The 20,318-nt window shown below is 46.5% G+C and overlaps 1 protein-coding gene across 9 annotated transcripts in view; it reads left to right on the top strand.

The window, feature by feature from the left end:
* Positions 1-20,318, top strand: part of ENOX2 (ecto-NOX disulfide-thiol exchanger 2) — a 1,066,406-nt gene that overhangs the window by 73,538 nt on the left and 972,550 nt on the right. For 2 of the 9 annotated variants that reach the window (XM_069214169.1, XM_069214152.1), the window contains exon 1: positions 3,474-3,613. The exons of 5 other annotated variants lie outside the window; for them this stretch is intronic. In XM_069214169.1, coding sequence (XP_069070270.1) covers positions 3,592-3,613 — 22 coding nt within the window. In that variant the 5' untranslated portion in view covers positions 3,474-3,591. Of the gene's footprint in view, positions 1-3,425; positions 3,614-20,318 lie in introns of those variants that run through there. 2 more of the 9 variants (XM_069214177.1, XM_069214125.1) reach the window with 2 other exon arrangements.

Below are 20,318 nucleotides of genomic sequence, written 5' to 3'. Positions count from 1 at the left end.
CTCAGGAGGTACATTGCATGCCGTCCCACACAACCAGGATACCTGTTGCTTCACCAAGATGTCCAGCCTTTAACACAGTTTCAATATAGAAGGGTCTTGAGGTGGGCAATCGCAAAGGCGGGGTCCCAGAGGAGAAAATGGTCAACACATTCCTTTAGAATCGGTGCAGCCACCACGGCCTTTGAGGAGAGCCTGCATGCGGACGCTATTAAGCGGATCGGAAGGTGGCAGTCTGGGAGATACAAACTGTACATTCGGTCCTGAGACTCTAGGGGTCGTCATCACAAGCCCCTCCAAGGGCAGAGCATTTAGCGAACCAGGGAAGGAGGCTGTCGGGGGGGGCCTAGTTGAGAGATTGGCATTGCTATGGTGCTAAATGTGTTGAATATATTGTAACGTTGTTTGGCCATAAAATATGCGATCACAGATGTCAACAAATTGTGTGGTAATGCTTAACTTCTCGTCCATATAGGGGCTAAGACAGTATGGGTGATGGGCCCCTCCTTGGTGGCCAGAGCAGAACTCCGGGCCAGGGAGAGTGCCTGGAACCACGGTTTCAGTAACATCGAACTCACCTGGATGGGAACCCCAGGAATGAGTTTGGCCATGCTGGAACCTAGAGTTGGCCAGCTGGTGGGGAAGAGAGGGTTTAAGCCGGACATTCTTGTGGTCCACCTGGGTGGAAATGATCTAATTGCTTGTGGAAGGGGCCCACTGTTGCAGGCGATGATGCAGGGTCTTGCCTGACTTGCCGCCCTGATGGAGGACGGGGAAATAATTTGGTCTGAGATTATCCCACGTGAGGTGTGGCAGGGAGCCAGGTCTCTGGCCGCAATTGAAATGTCCAGGCGGAGAATCAACCGGTCGCTACAAAAATTTGCTAAGCAGCAGGGATTTGGTTTCATCAGACTTACCCTGCTGAGTAGACGCCAGAGCAGTAATTTTGCGTCAGACGGGGTACACTTGTCTGATGCGGGCACTGATATTTTTCTACTAAATATTAGAGATGCTCTCGAGGTAGCAGGCTGTAGGTAGCAAGTAAGGGATGAGCACAGGTGGAGGGGGGCCTCGGTTATTACGAGATGCTATCCCCGAGGCTTGGCGGAGTTACAGGGCGATCCTAAAGCTTTAAAATTGATTAAAAGGCCTCCAGATGGTGATTCCTGGAGCCAAAAGCAATTCCTCAGGCCACTGGGAGTCTTTGCGGCGGGCCTGGGATGACGCGACAGTGCTTCTTAATCCCGCAAGGGACAGCTGGAATCCTGAGCAACTGTGGAGACTGGCCGGGGTCTCGCTCTGACTTGTCAGGAGCATGACACATTAATAAAGTGGTAAACCACGATAAAGGAACAAGCTGTAAGAAGTTAAGCACGTTGGTGCGGAGAACACCAGACTGAACAGCTCTAGCTTTCTTAGGATGGGTGTCGGACAATTTTTAACCAACTCATCTCCGACACCGGGATCGCCCGTAAGCTAACCCAACCTGTGTAATCAATAAACTTGTTACATATTATACCCACAAATGGTGTCCCTGGCATTTATTATGTCATATGCATGGTGTTGTGGTAAAAACTGCACACCCCTAAGGGGCTAGGGGTAGCAGCGTTATGTAGCTGGCCACGTCGCACGCAGGGCGACAATAGGGGGACAGCTTCCTTGCATCGCTCCCCTTTTAGGGAGGCAGATGGACAGAAGGGGCCTCCGTACTTGGTGAGGGTGGTCCACTGCTCGGTTTATGGCCCCCAAGGTGTGAGGAGGGAGGAGTGAGGCCTGGAGGTCTCTTAAGGGGTGACCTCTCAGGGTTGAGCCTCTTTGGGCGAACGACGAGAAACCTCCCACCCACCCTACAACAGTGGCAAACCGGGGCTGGATGCATTCATAGAAGAAGGGATGGGCACATATGTGAGAAGGAAGTTTATAACATGACTTTCTTTACAGAGGAATCAAGAATTGTCGCAAAGCGGAGTTACAGGGCGATCCTAAAGCTTTAAAATTGATTAAAAGGCCTCCAGATGGTGATTCCTGGGGCCAAAAGCAATTCCTCAGGCCATTGTGATTCTTTACGGCGGGGCCTGGGATGACACAACGGCGCTCCTTAATCCCGCAAGGGACAGTTGGAATCCTGAGCAACTCTGGAGACTGGCCGGGGTATCGCTCTGACTTGTCAGGAGCATGACACATTAATAAAGTGGTAAACCACGATAAAGGAACGAGCTGTAAGAAGTTAAGCACGTTGGTGCGGAGAACACCAGACGGAACAGCTCTAGCTTTCTCAGGATGGGTGTCGGCCAATTTTTAACCAACTCATCTCTGACATTGAGATCGCCCGTAAGCTAACCCAACCTGTGTAATCAATAAACTTGCGACATATTATACCCACAAATGGTGTCCCTGGCATTTATTATGTTGCGTGCGCGGTACTGTGGTAAAACTCCAATTGCACATCCCTAAGGGGCTCGGGGTAGGAGCGCTAAGACTATTTAAAAAATAACCTGCAAACTGTGCTCTGCAGGTGGACCAAATAAATTGGCAGATTTCACAGCCAGACACAGAAAACTGTCCCGCAAAATGTGTCCAGGAAAGCTGAGACAACTAACAGCGACCCTGAGTAGCTAGCTGTCTGCAGCCAATAAGAATGGCCACCAACTTATTCTCGGCGTTTGGAAGGATGTACTAACCCGGAGCTGCAAAGCCTGTGTCTCATGTCTGGTGGTAAGCTCTTATTTGCTAGTGCACTCCTACTAGAACCAGTTGCAGTTGGCTTTTTTTTTTATTAAATACATTGAATGCCGAAGTGGCTTCCTAAAAAATGGTAGCTTCGCCATGCGCTGCGCTTCCGTCTAACAGACTTTTCATTTCAGCAGCATTGTCCCACAGAGCTATGTTGGTTGTTATTATGGTTGTGTTTAATTGCCCTCGGGAGCGCACCTATGACCGTATTTGGCATTTGCAGCCAGGACGAATATTTGCAACGGCAGAGGTGAACGTGTGTTCTTAATTCGTTAAGTGCTACACAGGGTCGTTTGAGACTGGATAGCTCCCGCAGACTGGACGACATTTAGAGCACTTAGTACTTGATTTATTCAGGCGCGAGCTCTTTGGAAGGGAGAGTTTTTAAGACGCACTGTGAAATGTTTCTGCTAGGGCCGACTTGCTGTATGCATGCGTGGGGAGCAGTCTCCCTTTTACCTGCTTTGCTTCACCCTCGCCCGGTGCCTGATCCCGAGAGCCCCGCGCATGACTCCGCGCATCCCCCAGCCCGGAGCTCTGGGTTCCCGCACGGCTACGCAGATGAACGTGGCGCTAATTGCTTCCCCACCTGCTCCCCTCGGAGCCCAGCCTCCCCATCTTTAGGAGGCGTCCTATAACGTGTCAGCAGAGACGGATGGGGACACATGGCCGCCGGGGGGCTCGCGGCCGGTGCGTGCTGCTGCTGCCGTCGGAGTGGTCCTGGGATCCGCCTCCTCTCCCGTCCCTCCTCTGCTCTGCTGCCTGCAGCTCAGTCGCTCGTGTGAAGCCGAGCCTGACGGAGGCATCGGCGCGCGCGTGGATTTGTGCGCGTGCCGTCGGGGCCGTGGGCTGGCCGCCAGCATGTTCCTGGTCCAGTACACCGGTCAGTACGCACTTTGCAGCCAGTAGGCGCCTTCCGTTGGTTTTACTTATTGTTGGTTTTACTTAGGTGAGGAGATGCGCGCCCGGTGATGGAGATGGGAAGGCAGGATAATGCATAATCCCCTCAACGCCAGAGGTTTACTCTCCGATCACTGACTGCCCCAAGCCTGCCTCCCGGAGTGCTCACCCCTGGCTCTGGCCGTGCTTCCTCCTGCGCTCCTCTGTCAAGAGATTCCTAGTATCTCAGGGTGGGATGCCCCGTGTTACCTTCCTAGGTCCCTGCACAGCGCTTTCAGCACAGGCCACTTCGAATTGTGTGATCTTTTACTAACGCGTGCGCCTCTAATGGTTAGTCAGTTGCGGAAAAGGTGTCAGAATGTTCAACTGAACTTTAAATAATCTGAATTTACAGACCTGTTTTGAACTCCTCTTTCCAAATAAATACTTGATTTTTTTCTGCTATAAATATGGATGGAATAGCTACCGCGCGTGGTGTTTTCACCTGAACTTGTTGACTGCATTCTGTGCTGATCTCTTTTAGAGTACAGGTATTTAGTGGTAAACACTTGTATAATCACATTGTTTCTTAACTGGTCTAGTAAGGCAATATCATCTTTTATTTTTTGTCTTTTCTCCATATGCTTTTTCTTGTAAATTGTGTTACCCGTATTTGTCCAGATACTCACGTAATCAATCTGTTGCGCTGTTTTCCACCAAACCTTGCGTTGTCTGAATTATTTAATGCCTTGTGTGCCAAGTAGTAGTTTCACAATGTTTGCTGGGGAAGGGTTGCCAATATCGGCGCTCCGCAGGGCACGAACTTTACCGGACTGACTGCAGGGCACAAAGTGTATCTTTTCTGCTTTGTGTGCTGTCAGTTGGTTAGGGTATAGTACAATAGAAACGTGCATTGTTGGTGTGGCTGTTCTACAGCTGTTGGAGGTACGCTGCATTCCTTCCCCACACTGACGGAAGGTGTTAATTGTACGGGGCAGTGAAGGGTTAGCGGTCCGGACAATGCCGGCCCCCTACAAGCCAGGCTCTTTCGGTTGTTCACATGCTGTAGTAGCTCCGAGCTTGTAACGTGGTCAGTGGGACTCAACGCGGCCTGCTGATCCCCCGAGGGGCGTACGGCACTACCAGCGCGCTGACGGCTGGCGAGGATCTCACGCCAGAAGGTACCCTCTGTAAACTGTTTGGTTTGAATGGATCGGGTGTGCACTGACAGTCCGTCACCTCCTGCCCTGTATTACATCAGGCCTGTGGGTGCAGAGTGGTTACAGACCTGGCTGCATGCGACTGATTGGCGTGCCTCCGGTCTGTGTGTGTCAGCCAGTTCTCCATTTATTTCCCTAGAACAGCCCTGGACTTGCCTGCGCCCGGAAGCACAGAGCTGGAAAGCATCGTTTCCAGATCCGTGGGACTGTTTACACACCACCTGCCGCTGCTTCCGGTACTCACGCGGCTTTCAGGCGAGGGGTGGTCACCCCGACTCTTCGCCGCACTTCTCCCAGGAGAGTGGTTGGAGGGCTCTCTGCGCCTACCCCCGGGCACGGGTCCCCGGCGAGGAGCGTGCGCTGGACGTGACTTGTCTTTTTAATATTCTGCCGCCAGAGGCTCGGAGGACCCGCCTGGCCTCGGCGCGAGCGCGCTGTGTGCAATTAAAGCAAGTGTCCGCCTCTGACAGGAGCCTGAGTGCACTTAGCGGATTGCATTGTCCGAGGCCGGCGCCTCCACGCATCGGTAATTAGCCGGATTCGATCCCTCTCGGTCTCTCTCTTGTCCTCCCGCCCACGCCCCCTCGCGTCTCCTACTGCTCTCAGTGCTTGTTTGTGAGTATATTTAGCAGAGTACACCCCTTGGTGCCTCTTTCTTAGTCTGTTTATGCCATTGTGTCTTGTGCGCCTACAGTCCGTGTGTACTGTGTTGTGATGGGCTCTGTCATCGCCCCCCGTCTCTTCACCTGGTCCTTTACTTCGGTCCTAACAGTTCCGTTGACATTTTCCTTAGCGCATTGAATCGGTAACTACATTCTTTAACTTTTTGCTTATTTCTCAGCAAGAGTTCAATTTCATGTGTGCGTGACTGTGCCTGCAGTGTTTGTAGGCGTGATGTGGGATCTCTTGATGTGCTTGTGCACGTGCTCTTGGCTTGGGGCTTACCGGACAGGACAAGTAGCCTGCCCTTTCTGCTTTGGGGCCTAACCAACTGGACAGGGAACCTGTCCTTTCTGCTATGGTTTCTGGCCAACAGAGCTTGTAATATATTCCTTTCGTGGTGGTGCTCCGCCGGCAGGACGGGGAACCTCTCCTGGTGTGAGAGGTGGCGAGCCGGGCAAGTAATATGCCCTTTCTGGTGTGGGGCATCACCAGTAGGGCAAATCACCTGCACAGCGGTGCTGCTCATGCCTGTCGTCCTCGCTGTTATTCAAAGCAGGCACCAATTTGAGTCTGTCCTAATGTGCACGTTATGTGTAAAATTGTTTGGACGGAGGGGAGACCGATGACTCGATTACTTTGAACTCGATGTGAATGGCCCCTGTTGCTTAGCGCAATCAGAATAATGAGATCGGCGGAGGCTACATAAGGACCAATGCATCTTGGGCTAAACAAGGCAGCCCTGCTTCTTAATTGACTCCGCGCGCGCTGAGCAGCGTTGTGCCGGGAGCACCACTGCAGATTGCCAATGCTTCTAGGAGCTTCACATCCCCGGGGTACCAGGTCCTGCCTTCTGTGGGTGAGTCCTGGCCAGGGAGCTTGGAGAAAGAAGCTGGTGATGAACGGTTTTAGCTGACCACTGAGAGATTGAGATAGGACATTAATTTCAGAAAGAGCCGGCAGTCCAGACGAGGTCTAATTCTCCCCCTGACGGCTGAAAAACACGCCTCGTCTGTGGTCTGCGCCGCCATCCTCGATGGAGAAGATGCGAGGGCCGCCTGCGCGGCCACTTTTATTCCTCAGCTCGCGTCGCCTTTTCAGGGGGCGGTAAAATGGGCCTCTGCGGTGTGTGGTCTTCTGCTCATTGGCATCTGGCACTTCACACGAAGGAGTGTTAGATTGGACATCACCCACGTGGCACTCGCTTGTCTCCGCGATGCGCCGGTCCATCATGCAGTTTCCGATTTAGAAATGACACCTGCTCTGACAGACAGTGAGCTGAGTACATTAGTATTTTAAAGGTGTACCTTTTCTAGAGAAAGGCTTCTTCAATCACTTGTACAATTTCAATTGCATCAGTGGTCCCTCGATCCTATCACTTTTCGATAAACGAACTCTGCGTGCTGGCTCCTGTGCCTGGCAAGCCTTAGAAATAGCTTTCGGAGGCGTTGCGCTGGCTCTCTGCGAATTGTATCGCGCGCAGGCAGGCTTCTCTCCGTGCGCATCGGTGCTGGGTGGCAGTCCCCTCCTCACTGGTACTCCCCTCCTCACTGGTACTCCTTTTACATTTCTTCCACAGTTCGTTCGACCTTTAATCTCCTGGTTACGCGCAGAGCTCGGTGACTGCACCTGAACTCACTGAGCACCCTAACTGGCTAGATGGAAAGACCAGCAAAGGGTCATAAACATCTCAGAAGTGGAGGGGGAAAATGAGATTGAAAGGCAATCGTTAATATAAATCAGACGAAAACTAATTGCGCATCTACATTTTTCCACCGCTGCTCTGTGTTGAGGATATTGTGGCAATGACTCTGGAACCCCACAGTCCTTGGGTTCTCTGGCGGTAGGGGAGACCTTCGTTGGTGCGCGCTGGATAATTATCTTTTTCGTCCCACCTTTGCCTTTCGCTGGATTGATTTAGCGCTGTTTGGTGCTCCTCAGATTTCAGCCTGGGTCTGAGGCAGAGTGACGCAGATGTTTGTCATGAACACTCTTGCCGTCCTCTTTTCTCTTCCCCACTGTGTGCACCATCCTCATCCTTGCCAGTTCGTGTGGGAGTAGCATCGAGGCGAGTCGAGAGGTTATCTAATTGAGCAAATCCACCCGGAGCACCATGCATGTACCCCATCAGTGACTAGTCATGCCACACACACGTCTGTACCCCTACGCCGCTCAGCAGACAGATCCAGTGTGCCATTATGTGCTACTGTGGTCCTGCTTCAAGATGTAGTAGCCTATGTTCCAACTGATAAACCAGTGGCACTTGAAACAGTGCGAGTCGATATCTGTGTGTGCGTCTAGGTGTGTGTAAGGATGCGCCCCCTCTTAAACCATTCCTTGAACTCTAAGACTCTGTTCTAAATCCAGTATCTGTCCTGGAAACTCGTTGGGCACCTGATGTATGCTCTTCCAATAGGTAAATCTTGCAATAATAAGTTGTTTCTGTGCAGGTTGCGCCATCGAATTAGGGCGAGCACCCCAGTCCAGGTCATTTCCAGCCCTGAACTTTTCACCTGCAAAACATTAATTTCAGACGTTTTAGTTTAATTAGTTCAATTGAAGCAATAAAAAGACCACAACATCATTTCTTAGTCTATCGTACACAAGTGTGTTCCTCCTGACTGTTACAATTGGCCATCTGGTGATCAGCAGCAGTGCTTTGCTGTTTACTTGAGAGAGCACTAACTTTCAGAAATATGTTGAATAAACTGGCAAGCATAAGGTGCCCTGCACCAATTTAAGAGCACATTAATTTTTAAACACATCTTGTAATGTGTAAAATTGTGAACATCTATCCAAAAATAAAAAAATAAAGTGTGTTTTGTTAACATGCAGAGCGCTTCACCTTAGTACATTAGGTCCTGCCAGTGCACGGAGAATTAGTTTTAAAAAGTGATAGTTTTTTTAAATGAACAGGAATATTAATTCCTCCACCCATCCTGATGATAATACCAGTAGTGAACTAAGAGGTAAGTAAGTTGTCATCTGGACCCCTCTGGGTCATCTGAGTGATTATTATAAATGGACAACATTATAGTTCATTAAATCAAATACAAAGGTTTTGTACAGCACATATCCTGAAATAATGTATTTTATGTTAGTTTTATATATGAAACTGAAGCAAGCGGAAGAAAAGTAAAGCAAAACAATTGGCTAGCCTCTACACAACTCTGTCAAGTGGGGAAGCCAGGACTGAGCCGAGGATGTTTTGTTTACACATTGTGCAATTCTGTTTAATTCCAAATCAGTAATCAAGTTACCTCCTTTTTGGACATGACTCTTCCAAGGTAGCAGTAGCAAGAAGAGATGGATTACCTCAGGTGCAGTAGAGGGATGGTGATTTACATACAGCTTAATTACACTACTGTCAAACCTATGACTCGTCCAGAGACTAGGGGTTTCTCTTAGAGGGCAGTGAGGAATGAAACCCTCAAAATAACTCCATGACTGACTCTACACATCATGTACATGCCTCGCTTCCCCTACGCCCGGTCTACACCCCCTTCAAAGCCCCACTACATCCCTGCTGGCATCCGTGTGGCCCTCAGGCACATTACAGGCCATAGTTTTTAACACGTGGGAAAATGTTTGAGTACCGATGACCTGAAGGGAGGTGGTCACCCTAACCTGAATCATGCTTTGTATTTCATAACTTATTCTCCGGAGACTGTCCTTGACAGTTCTTCACTGTTCCACCTTAATATTGCAACAATTATGGGTTAACGTTTCAAGGACGACAGTTTGTACACCTTCAGGGCCTGGTCTCTTGTCAAAAAGCAAAGTGCTGCAATTGCGTATGAGAAGGGCATTGTTTCCAGCTGTGCTTCACAAGGACATTCTGTAGCAGCAGGTTGTAAAAGGACAAAAACGATTGTTCATGTTTTCAGAGCATGTTCGTTTACTCTTCCTTTTTCACTATTTTGTTATTGTTCATCGGCTAAGACTGCGATGTGGTACCACTGCCTCAAACATTGGACTATTAAAAACTGCAAACAACATTCCCTGAGTTAATCAGCTGTGTCAGTGGCAAGTTGTGAAGACCTGGTCTGCTGCTGCTTACTTGCTTTGACTTAAGAGAAACATTTCTCAAATAATTGAGAACTACATTAAATTGGTACTGGAAAAGTTATTTTACTTTCCTTTAGGGATGCTAAACAACTGTATGGTTGACAGAGGGTAGTTTAGGAGAGGGAAGGAGAAAAGATTGGACCTTAGCCATGGTAGCTAAACCAGCGGCGTCCCTGTGTCTGGGCCACATTGCGGATGTGGTGTACAAGGCTCCCAGTGCTTGTTGCGCGTCATTGTTGTTCACCGAACAGCACTTGCACACGCCCCTCATGAAGGGGGAGTGTTTATTTCCCATGCAATGTATGGAGCCTGTGTCCAGCAGGGGCGTAGCTTCATATGGTGCAATAGGTGCAGTGACACCAGTGCACAGAAGCCTGGGGGAGGTGCACTGAACCCGGATTATTGCTGTATTTCTCAGTGGGGCTTTTCCCCTTTGCACTAGGGCGCATGACGCACTGGCTAGCCTCCTCTGGTGTCCGTGGTCCCCTCGAACCTTTATTGGGAGTTATGCTGGGGTTATGCTGGAGTTATGCTGGGGTTACGATTGAATGGAGATTATTTATGCGGGTTATTGAGTTTCGGGTATCCATACTACGTGCTACGGAACCCTGTTTTTTTTCACATGCTTTATATTCAGTTAGAAGTATGGAACATGTTTTCTTGACAAAAAATCAAAGGAATTTGCACCTCAAGTGCTGTGGAACAGCCTTGAACACCTAACAGAAATAATCTTGCTGCCTTCATCTAAATTGATGGCATGGTCTGACTGACCCTGCTGTAGCCACGAAGGCAACCTTTAATCTAACATACTGGGCGCAAGCAGTACGTTTTGTCTTCCTACAACCGTTCAGCATATTTCAACTTTCATTTTGCAGATGTTCTTTCTGTAGAGCAGGCACATTCCCATAGAACATGTGCAGCCCGTAAAACGCCAAGAACGTCAGCATTTCACCGTCAGCTCCTATAACGTGTTGACTAGACCAGTCTTCCCTTCCCGGGGTCTTTTCCTAATCCTCTCATTGGTGTTTTATTTCGGGGTCATGGCTGTATTTTCGTACACGGGCTCTCTGCATGGCAACGCACACTGAACAGGTTGGCTGGGACACAGTCTACAAAACTCTGCCGTGCAGCGGGCCACGCTTACAGGCGCGTCTATGCGCGCAGCATTAATTTTGCAGCATGCGGTGCTGTCAATCTGCGCCCTTTCCCACCTTCCTACTCTACGCCCCCTGACACTGAAACCGTTAATCTGGGGCGGCTCTAGTCTGGTTGAATTCCCGCGTTTGGTCATCCCCGCAGAGGCCATGGCTGAGCTGTCCGCGCACCGCGGATTAGGTTTTATTACAGGCCCTGGGCCTTCCCCGAAAGCCGGACGCGCGCTCGCCCAGGCCTTTGCCCACAGCTAATTAGCGAGGACGGATCCTCCTGTGCGAGGAATTGCTGACTGCCTCATAACTCCAGCTGGGGTGTCGAGTGAGGAGATTATTTAGGCGGGAAGGAGCCCCAGCACTCGCAGAGAGGACACCTGACTGGCGAGCACCTCATCCGCCTTCCTTATGCGGCTGTCAAATGGCGTCACCAAGCGCGCGAGCGCCCTTAAAGGGTTCAGTAATGGATTTCCATTGTGCCTTGTGAACTTCTCCTTTCAGACTGCAACCGAGTGAAAGTGGGAGCAGCCTAAAAATAGGAGCATAGTGAACGATGAACAGTGCTTGGAAGAGGTGGATGCAGGGTCTTGGTGATCTGCCCGCATCTCCTGTGCAGGGCGCCGCGCCCTTACACAGAGAGCCGGGCGCATTGAATCCAATAAATAGAATAGTAATAACCTTTAGCAGTGTTCACCCTCGAAGGGTAGGCATTGTGCTTTCAAGAAGAGAATAAAGCATGGCCAGATTACAGTAGTTCCTTTATTGGTTATCAGGCATTTCGGTCATTAATACGAGGTTAGTTTTAAAAGAAAAAGAACATGTTTCCCTTTTCACTATTTACTTTCTTTGCAGACTTACTTTTGTAAGACAGGTCTTGCCTCCACTCACTCCACTCAGAGGTGAGCGGAGAGAGCTCACGGATATGGAGTCATTTATGGACTGGAAATGCACCCACTAGCTGGAGGTTTGAACCTGCTTTGGCTATTGAGATGCTCATTACTATAAGGTAGTTGCAAGTTAACATAGTTGTTCTTACCAAATCAAATAAGACCTAAATTAAAGTTGAACGGAATCTTTTAGACACAAGGCACCAAAAAAGTCTGGGGCACAACTGAGTACAGGCCAGGCTCCCAAAATAACTTAAACATTTTCGTATTCAGACGTGTCTGTGTTTTTTAATGCTTGTTCCTGGGCTCTGGTCTTTTTCGATGGTAATGTGTTCCGAGTGGCTTCACCAATCACTTTGTTTTTTAAAGTGTTTTATTGATTTTAACAAGGAGCATGACATGCATACAAAGGAACTGCCAAACCTTGCACTGATCTTATTATAGTAATAAGAGATATTGCATGAGGTATTTTAGACCAAAGTAAACATAAAGGCAAATAAAAAAAGAACACTATGGTAATAGAGCGTGGGATAAGGTACAACCACTGGCATCTTTTGAGCGTATTTTACAAGTAAAAAAGCATTAGGGAACATAGGTTAGAAGTAGTTCTAGATGAGATTTGAAATATTAGGTAACGGGGCAGTATCATAGCCAGGGACTTTGGTGTAAGTGCTATTGGACGGTTCCAGTTCGATCTCTGGAACATTGCCTAGGAAACAACTCTCCATTTTGTGAGAGTGATTCTTGATCTGGACACAAGTAAATTAATGTCTCCACCTGTTTGCTGAAGGCACTTGGCGCTTTGTTACAGCCCACTCGTACTTAGTGACGTTCAGAAATGACATTTTAACCCATGTAGGACATTCTTGGAAAAGTGTGCTATTTAGCTAAGACGGCTGGTGCAAAGGGGAATGTGAGTGAATGAGTGGACTTCACTTGGCGATTATCAGCTATTTCAGGAAAGGTGGCTGATCTTAAAGTGATAATGCAGTAAAGGCTGTGAACCACTTGCACCTGTTGTGGAGGTGTTGATCGACAGAGAGGAAAATGTGGCGCATTCTTCCTGGCACATAATGTTGTACCTCACATCTCACTGTCATATGTAAAACTGAGAACTGGTCTATAGGAAAATGATGATAGACTTGGAGGAGGAAAGAATGTGCTTGTCTATGATTTGTGTGTATAGCCCAAGAACATGGTATGTCTCAGTACATTTAAAAGTGGGTTGCTGAATGGAAAGGATAGCAGGCTTTCAAAACTATGTATGACGCTACCCATGCTGTCCTGAGGCAGTGTTCTTCAGTTCGTCTCAGAACAGAACGGATATCTCCTTATTCTTGTAAGGGTGGAGATTCTTTAGAGAATCACTGGTGAATCACAAGTAATGTAATTCAGGTCATCTCCATTTGAATGTGCCTGGGGGTGATAGCGACAAAAGCTTAATTTCACTTGAGTGCCTGTTGCTAAAGTAAAGTACCTTTGGAACACCCTTGGCTTGTCTAGATGCGATGCCCAAAGAATCCCTGAATAAGTACTCTGTCAGGAAAAAAAAGTAGTTAAATCTCATCCTTCATTCTTTAAGAGCTGCAATGACTACATGTATATTTCTTTAATTTCAAGAGACCGTTAACTCAAGTCTAAAACTAACACACTTCCTCGATTGCCCATCAAGTCCCATTTCCCACTAAATGTAAGTCACATCATTGCATCGTCGATTAACCATTAAGACCCATTTCCCACACTGCATAATTTGGTAGCCTTTTTAAAGCCGGGGCACAGAGGCGGTCTTTTAAGATACTGGCCCTCAGCTACTGGATTACAACCAAAAATCAGTTACAACTGCCTTGAATAGATTCTGCGGCTAAGGAGGAAACCACCATAGAGCTGTGAGAAAGAGGTGTGGAAAAGAAAAAATATCAACGCAAATAGAAATACGAAATCCCCCCAAAACATATTTAAAAAAATAACATGTAAATTATTTTTCCACACCTTTACATTTATTGAATGTTGCAATAATGCATCTCTAGGGCCCCACACGTCCCCTGATGTTGTAGAACTAGATTCTAATTTTATGTCTTTATAACGCAACACAATTGAGGCCCTCATTTGGACCTTGGCGGTCAATTTCCTTGACTGCCAAAGCCCAACCCTCCAGACGACAGTCAGTGTTGGCGGTCAGCAGACCGCCATATTACGAGTACTGGCTGCTTTCTGCCATCATTGAGGCGGCAAGCAGCCAGCAGTCGTGCTGGCAGTTGGCACTGCAGAGGCTGGTCCCTCCCTGGCACTGCCACGCCTGCAGGACTCCTCTCGCCATATTACATGCGTAACATGGCTTGGCAGAGTTCTGCTGGCGTGGTGGTGGTGGTGGCGGCGAGGAAAGACCCATCCCCCCCGGATGTCCCCCTCGACCGAGGAGGTAAGTGGGTGTCCGAAGTGAGAGGGCAGGGGAGGTGTGTGTGTGTTTGGGTGACTGTGTGCATTTTTGCAGAGGGGGTGCTGAATGCGTGCATGCGTGTGTGTGCACGTGAATGGGGGTGTCTGTGTTGAATGTGGGTGAGTAGGTGTGTCTGAGTGCATGTATGCGTATGCTGAATCGGTGTGTGTGTGTGGATGCATGCGTGAAGGGGTGTGGGGGTGTGTGTGTGGATGAGTGGGGGGTGATGTGTGCGGACATGTGTGTGCTGGCAACAGGAATGAAGATTCCCGTCACCGGGTGCATGAATGCCAGGGTTTTTGTGGCGTGGTGATCGCCACGGAAAGCCTGGAGGTTTGCAGCCTCGTAATGAGGACGACAGGCTGGGGCATGCTGCCGGTTTGGAGGCGCTCGCTGCCGGCCGCAGCAGTGCGACTGCACCGGCGGGCCAGGCGGAGTTGTGGAGGCTTGGTGTCTGCCAAGCCTCACAACTCGTAATGTGCCGGTCCTTACCGCTGGCTCCGCAGCGGTAGGAATGCCACAGCGAGGCTGGCAGTCTCATGACCACCAGCCTCATAATGAGGGCCTCAGTCTTTTATTCTATGGAACGTGTTTGTCGTTCTCCTGCTCGTAACGTCTTACCATATACCCCTTCCACAGTCTTTGCCGCTCTTCTTTCATTTACAAACTTCCAAACTAGTTTGTTCTTTTCAAACCTAATTATGTCCACCTCAAATTCCAAGCAGGTTCCTGACAACCTGAAAGCATGTAAATTGAAAGCATGTGAATTGAAGTTCTCTTCAATTTCTGTTTCATATTACTTTTGGTAAAAACATTGAAGGAGAGAGCAGAATAAATCGGAAATATAGCAAGTTTTTTATCCTATTCCTTCTCTCTCATTTCAATGATGAAAGAGTCCCCTTGCATGAGTTATTAATATTCACGTTTGTGATCCACGTCGTTTCCGTCTACAGCGTGATTGTTCCAAGAAGCTAAGAAAGAAAAGTGGACAAGAAACAAAGGTTGTTTGCTAGCCATTTTTTAAGCTGACTAGGTATGCTTTTAGGCAAGGTCATTATTGCATGTACATAAATTAACAAAAGGGGACTCCAATAATAGAAGACAAAAGAAATTCTAGTACATAAACCGGCTTCTTAGAGAAAAGGATAAGGAGGTTTTGGTTGAGTTGGACTGATTGAACGAAGTTAATAAAAAGTGCGATAGGTTTATGAAAATGTTTGAACTCCTGAAGGTCACAAGTGGCACAAAACTCCAAGCAAAGATCTCTCCCCCATGCTTTTGCTACTTGAAGGTATGTTGATGGCCTCCGTTAGGAGTGGCTGACTAAGTTCCTGGCACATGTGCAGTGGGTTGCCACCTCACTGTGGTTCCAAAGGACTTTGCACCAAAAGTTCTTTTGCGTGAGGCAGATTGTTTTAAGCTTGCTTCCAGCTGAAACCACCAGTGTGTGCACTGGATGGCTTTTAGGACTGGTTTCACATGCTTTTAACTTCAGAATCAACTCATGTCTAGACCATGTCATAGTAATTCATGTGCACAGTCATCGGGCTTCTTGTCAGTACCACACTGTTGGCAGTTTGCATAAGCAGAGTTTTTTTAGGAGCATGGCTAGATGCATCTTGACATCTTCACAGTGATAATTTGTCATGCAAGTGTAACAGTGGCATTAAGTGAACCCTGGGTTCTTTTCTTTGTGAGATGACTGGCACTAGTCTGTATTGTGGGGCCTAGCTCTCTCCTCTACTTAGGGTCTTTACTTATGTAACTGGCAGTGGCACCGGGCTTCTGGGTAGGTGAAAGTAGGTATTATAGGCCTTTCTCTCTCCTCCTCTGTACTAACATAGATACTTTGGCTTCATTTAGGCAGCGGAGGCTATCTTTTGTCCATTGATGCATGTGGTCTTAGCACCTGGTGATGTTGGGTTGTTCTTCAGTCATGTGGATTTCAGGCATGTCTGTAGACTGCCGTTCCACCTATACTAGTGGCTGGAAGTAGCCGTTCAACAGAATGGCATAGAGCGAGAGGTCTGTGGCAGCCCTAACAACATCTTATGAGCAGATACTTCCACAGACCAACAGCAAGCCTGTTGGCTGTGGTATAGAGGCAGGATGTTTACAGTAGCCGATAAAGATATGCACAATGACTGTATATATCAACTTAATAGACCAAGCCTGAAGTCTAGCCAAATCTCATGTCCAGCCAAATCTCATGTGGAGCAGCCTGCCTCATTTTTGTGCTTTATACTTCAACCATAACTATTTGATCGCAAAGTGTCTGGCATTCCGTGGATTGGGAATCTCCAACCTTTTGTGTAGTGATAGCTACTTCTGATCAGTGAAAATAATTGTGAGCTACTGAAGACTAAACAACTTGCACATTGTTACCAGATACCACCGCACCCAGCTTCATTGACTATAAGCCTAATGTCTAAAGATCCAGATAGTATGGTCTGAAGAAAATACTTCGACGTGGGGCACTATGACAGGGCTGCCATGTGTGTCAGCGAGAGCGTGGTTTTTGGGGATTTATGAACATTTGTGCATATGAGTGGGATATATATGTGTGGGTGACTGAGAGCCTGTCTTGCATGTGTAGCCTGTTGTTGTATGTGGCACTGTTACACTTATAACACAACAAACAATCATTTTTATTTTTTAAATGGAGAAATTTAAAATGCAGAAAAATGTTCTGCAAAAATATTCATAGTATTGAACATTTTTCTGCACTTTAAATTGCTTTCCTTAAAAAAAAAATGGTTGTATTTTTCACTTACGGTTATTGCACAGTGTCTACTGAAAACTGGGAGCAAGAAACCTATTGTTTGTAAAGCTTTGAAATGGGGGCAAATTCAAATGAAGACTTAATCATTAAAGTAAATTTTCATTTTCTCCCATTTAGGAACATTCAGAAACACAATTTTGTTCACAGCTCCACTATTGAGTTGACAAGGACTTCTATTTAAGAGTTAAATACCTAATTGTTTCAGTTGTTCACCTCTGTGCTCCAGTCATAAATCTGTCTGAGCACTGCTCATCATCAGGCCCTGCTATCTGCAGCCTGGTGATAATAATGTAAAAATAAACATAGCCATCCCTTAATTTTAAAAGTAAAATATGATCTTATGCTTATTTTAAAATTTACTCTAGACTAGGATACTCTGAAGGTGTGTGGAAGATCCTGGTACCTCGTGATGGGCTGTTTGGAGACACATACCTTGCCCTAGATCCTGAAGTTGTAGATGCCACCTAGCAACATTGAAGGCAAAATTGTATATATTGTTTGATACTGACAAAAATGCTGCATACCTCGTCTGCAATTGAAAAATGGGTCACCTCAGCCCCCTTTTCTCGCCTGTGTAGTGTGATCAACCAGTAGAAGCTTAGCACATAGGGGATGGTGGTATGAAATTACATACCGTATGAAGTTATTTAATGTATATATAACACAGTAAATAAATATGTCCTGTTTGAGGTGTTACCTAAAAAAACGATAACAATTTATTTAGTATTTTTCTACCTGTAGTAGTAAATTTGAGAACAGACCGCATCTGAGCTGTGGCTACTTTAGTAGGGATCTCAAGATTTAAAGATGGAGGAGCATGGTCTGATACCGAGGTCGGGTGAAAACTAACATTAGAGAAAGATGAGGGCCTTTTACTAACTAAAAAATAATAGATCATAGAATAATGTTGATCGACTGAGGAATAGAATGTTAAAATATTTTTTGCACAAGGGTCAGTCAAGTTCAGACAATCCAGTTACTACGGGCTTTCACGCGTGGTGTCTAAAGTCGGAGATTTACACAGTAAAGCCCCCTAACATTATTTGCTCTCCAGGTTTGTTCATTAGTAGTGCGTTTATTTCAGTAAAAATAAAAGGACCATCATGATTTGTTCCATAAACAGAGCGTAAATGTAATGTTATTGCCTTTGTTATGTATATAAACATTACTCCCCTCCCACAATTGTATGCACCACGATGACAAATCTGAAAGCGAGGTTTTAAAAAAAAAAAAAAAAAAAAAAAAAACATGCTTTTAAATACTGTATTCAGAGAATTGTCAAAAGTTTGGACCCAACTCGTTTAGAAAGTGACTTCTCTTTTTTTTGGCAATCGGGTTTCCGGTAAACAGGCAATATCTAGTCTCAGCTTCTTCAGTTTTTGATTGTGTTTTTTGTTCATTTTTGAATTTTGCCCCTTAACTTCTAGTGCAAATATCCTAATACATAGTGACTTTATTTGGGAAATGTAATGCTTTATTAGGACCCGAAATGGGTCTCCAGTGTAATGATCGCTGCCATTTAGATGCACTTTACGGTTATCTCCCTTAGTCATTGTGCTAACTCAGATTTGCTCTCCACCCCAAGCACCCCCTTCCCGAGTTTTGCATGCCTTCCCCACCCTTGGTTCCAGGGTCCTGTCTGGTCGTAGGAAGAACCGACACCCATCTCGTTGAAATTGATGCAAAAGTGCTTATCTGTTAAAAAACTAAAATGACCCACTGCCCTCCCACCACTATACCACCCCCTCCCCCCCAGCTTTGATAGTTGTTATAGCTCTGATCCTGATGCAGCAGGTTGACATATGGAATCAAGTGTCATCCGTCACTGGGATCTGAAACGTTTTGAAATGCCCCTTGCAAATGTATTTTCAGATTAGAACCCCTGATGGATACCAGAATCGTCAAAGCATTAAACTCTGGGATCCTGACTCAAAGATCTTGCTGTCCTGTCCCTTGGTTACCTCCAATACTAGTTCCTGAATATGGAGTAAGAAAGCCCTTGCTTGGAGTGGATACACCTCTTTTGTCTCGCAATGGAGATTACTAATTCCTTTACTCTAAATACATGAAAATAAACAATAACTGTTATAGGTTTAGGACTAGTTTTGGGTATAGCTGTTTGGATTTGGTGAGCCGTGGCTATTGACTAATATGTATCAACACCTCTTAATACTGCTACTCGTCGTATCCACCAGTAGCTTCAAGACCTAGTTGATCACAGATTGAGCTGTTTCCAGTCTTTCTGGAATTCATATTATTTTTAAATTGGAGTGACTTGTTCTCCAAATGTTTACAATTTGTAGACAGATTTTTCAACTGTTGGTCATATCAACTGCTATTACAATTAGCTTGTTCTTGAAGCCAGAGTGTTCAGGACTCAGACTCTTGTCTTTCAGTGAAGTTCATCAGTCTCTTATCAAGGGTGTCCGTCCTCTTTGTTAGTACTTCAGTCTTAGGTACTTGTTTCACTTGGGTTCTTTTCACAGCTTTAATCTCCTTTATAATGCTTTTAAAGGTTTGCTCAATAGACTAATTAGACGTATGCATGAGAGCTGTCAGATTCTGCAAAAATCTCTGAATTTGAGCTGATTGGCATAAACAAGTTGTGGAAGTGGCTCAATAATTCTGTTTTGCACGGTTTCTGGTATTGCTTCTCTGATACTTGGTAATCATTCATCACTTCCAGTGTGGAAAATCGATTTGAGCATTGAACTTGAGCTCTGTAGGTCGTGTTAGTAACTACTGTATCAAGCATATATCATGCATATTCTAGCTGGTCACCTGGGTTACTTGCTCTACCACCATTATTAAACGGCCATGAAGCTGAAGTATGAGCACTATCTGATGATCATGATATATCCGACAAGGCCCCTGGTGGGTATGTAGACAATGTTGATGTTGTAGTTACATATGAGATCAGGCTTTCCTGGGGGGCACAATTGCACTATTGCCTCCTCTAGATAAGTGACATCAAGAGGAATCCCCACCCTGAGTTGATTGTCCTTAATGTGTTTGTTTTGTTCTTGTAGTGCTGCCAGATTCAGCCCTTGCAAAGTGGTTATGTTTGAGCCTGTTTCTGTGGCTTGAGGCTGTTCCGGCAGTGGGTGTAGGCCAGTATATTGCGATATAACAGAAGGTAGGGGAGAGCTGTAAGTGGATCTGTGTAATTTGGGTGGCTATTTTGCTATCCACCTGGTGGGGCATTAGTATGTTCTACACACCATCTACCCTTCCCTCTGCCAAGTTTATCCCTAAAGATTATGCGAAGTTAGTCATAAGTCATGCATTTTTACCCTCCAAGAGCCGCTCAACACAGCAAAAAGTCTTAAGGCTTTGGCAGATGACTCCAGTGGTAAACTCCCTGGCAGGGCTGTCAGCACGAGCACTCTAGAGCAGTAATTCTTAAACCTCGGCCTAGGGACTCCTGAGGGGTCCGTGACTGCTTAGAAAATGAAATATTAACAGATTAATAAAATTTATATAAATAAAGAAACACAATGGAAACAT

The sequence above is a fragment of the Pleurodeles waltl genome, chromosome 2_1 (genome assembly GCF_031143425.1).
Source record: "Pleurodeles waltl isolate 20211129_DDA chromosome 2_1, aPleWal1.hap1.20221129, whole genome shotgun sequence".
Classification (NCBI taxonomy): Eukaryota; Metazoa; Chordata; class Amphibia; order Caudata; family Salamandridae; genus Pleurodeles; species Pleurodeles waltl.
The sequence above is the reverse complement of the archived record's forward strand: the minus strand, read 5'-3'. Positions and strand labels throughout refer to the sequence as shown.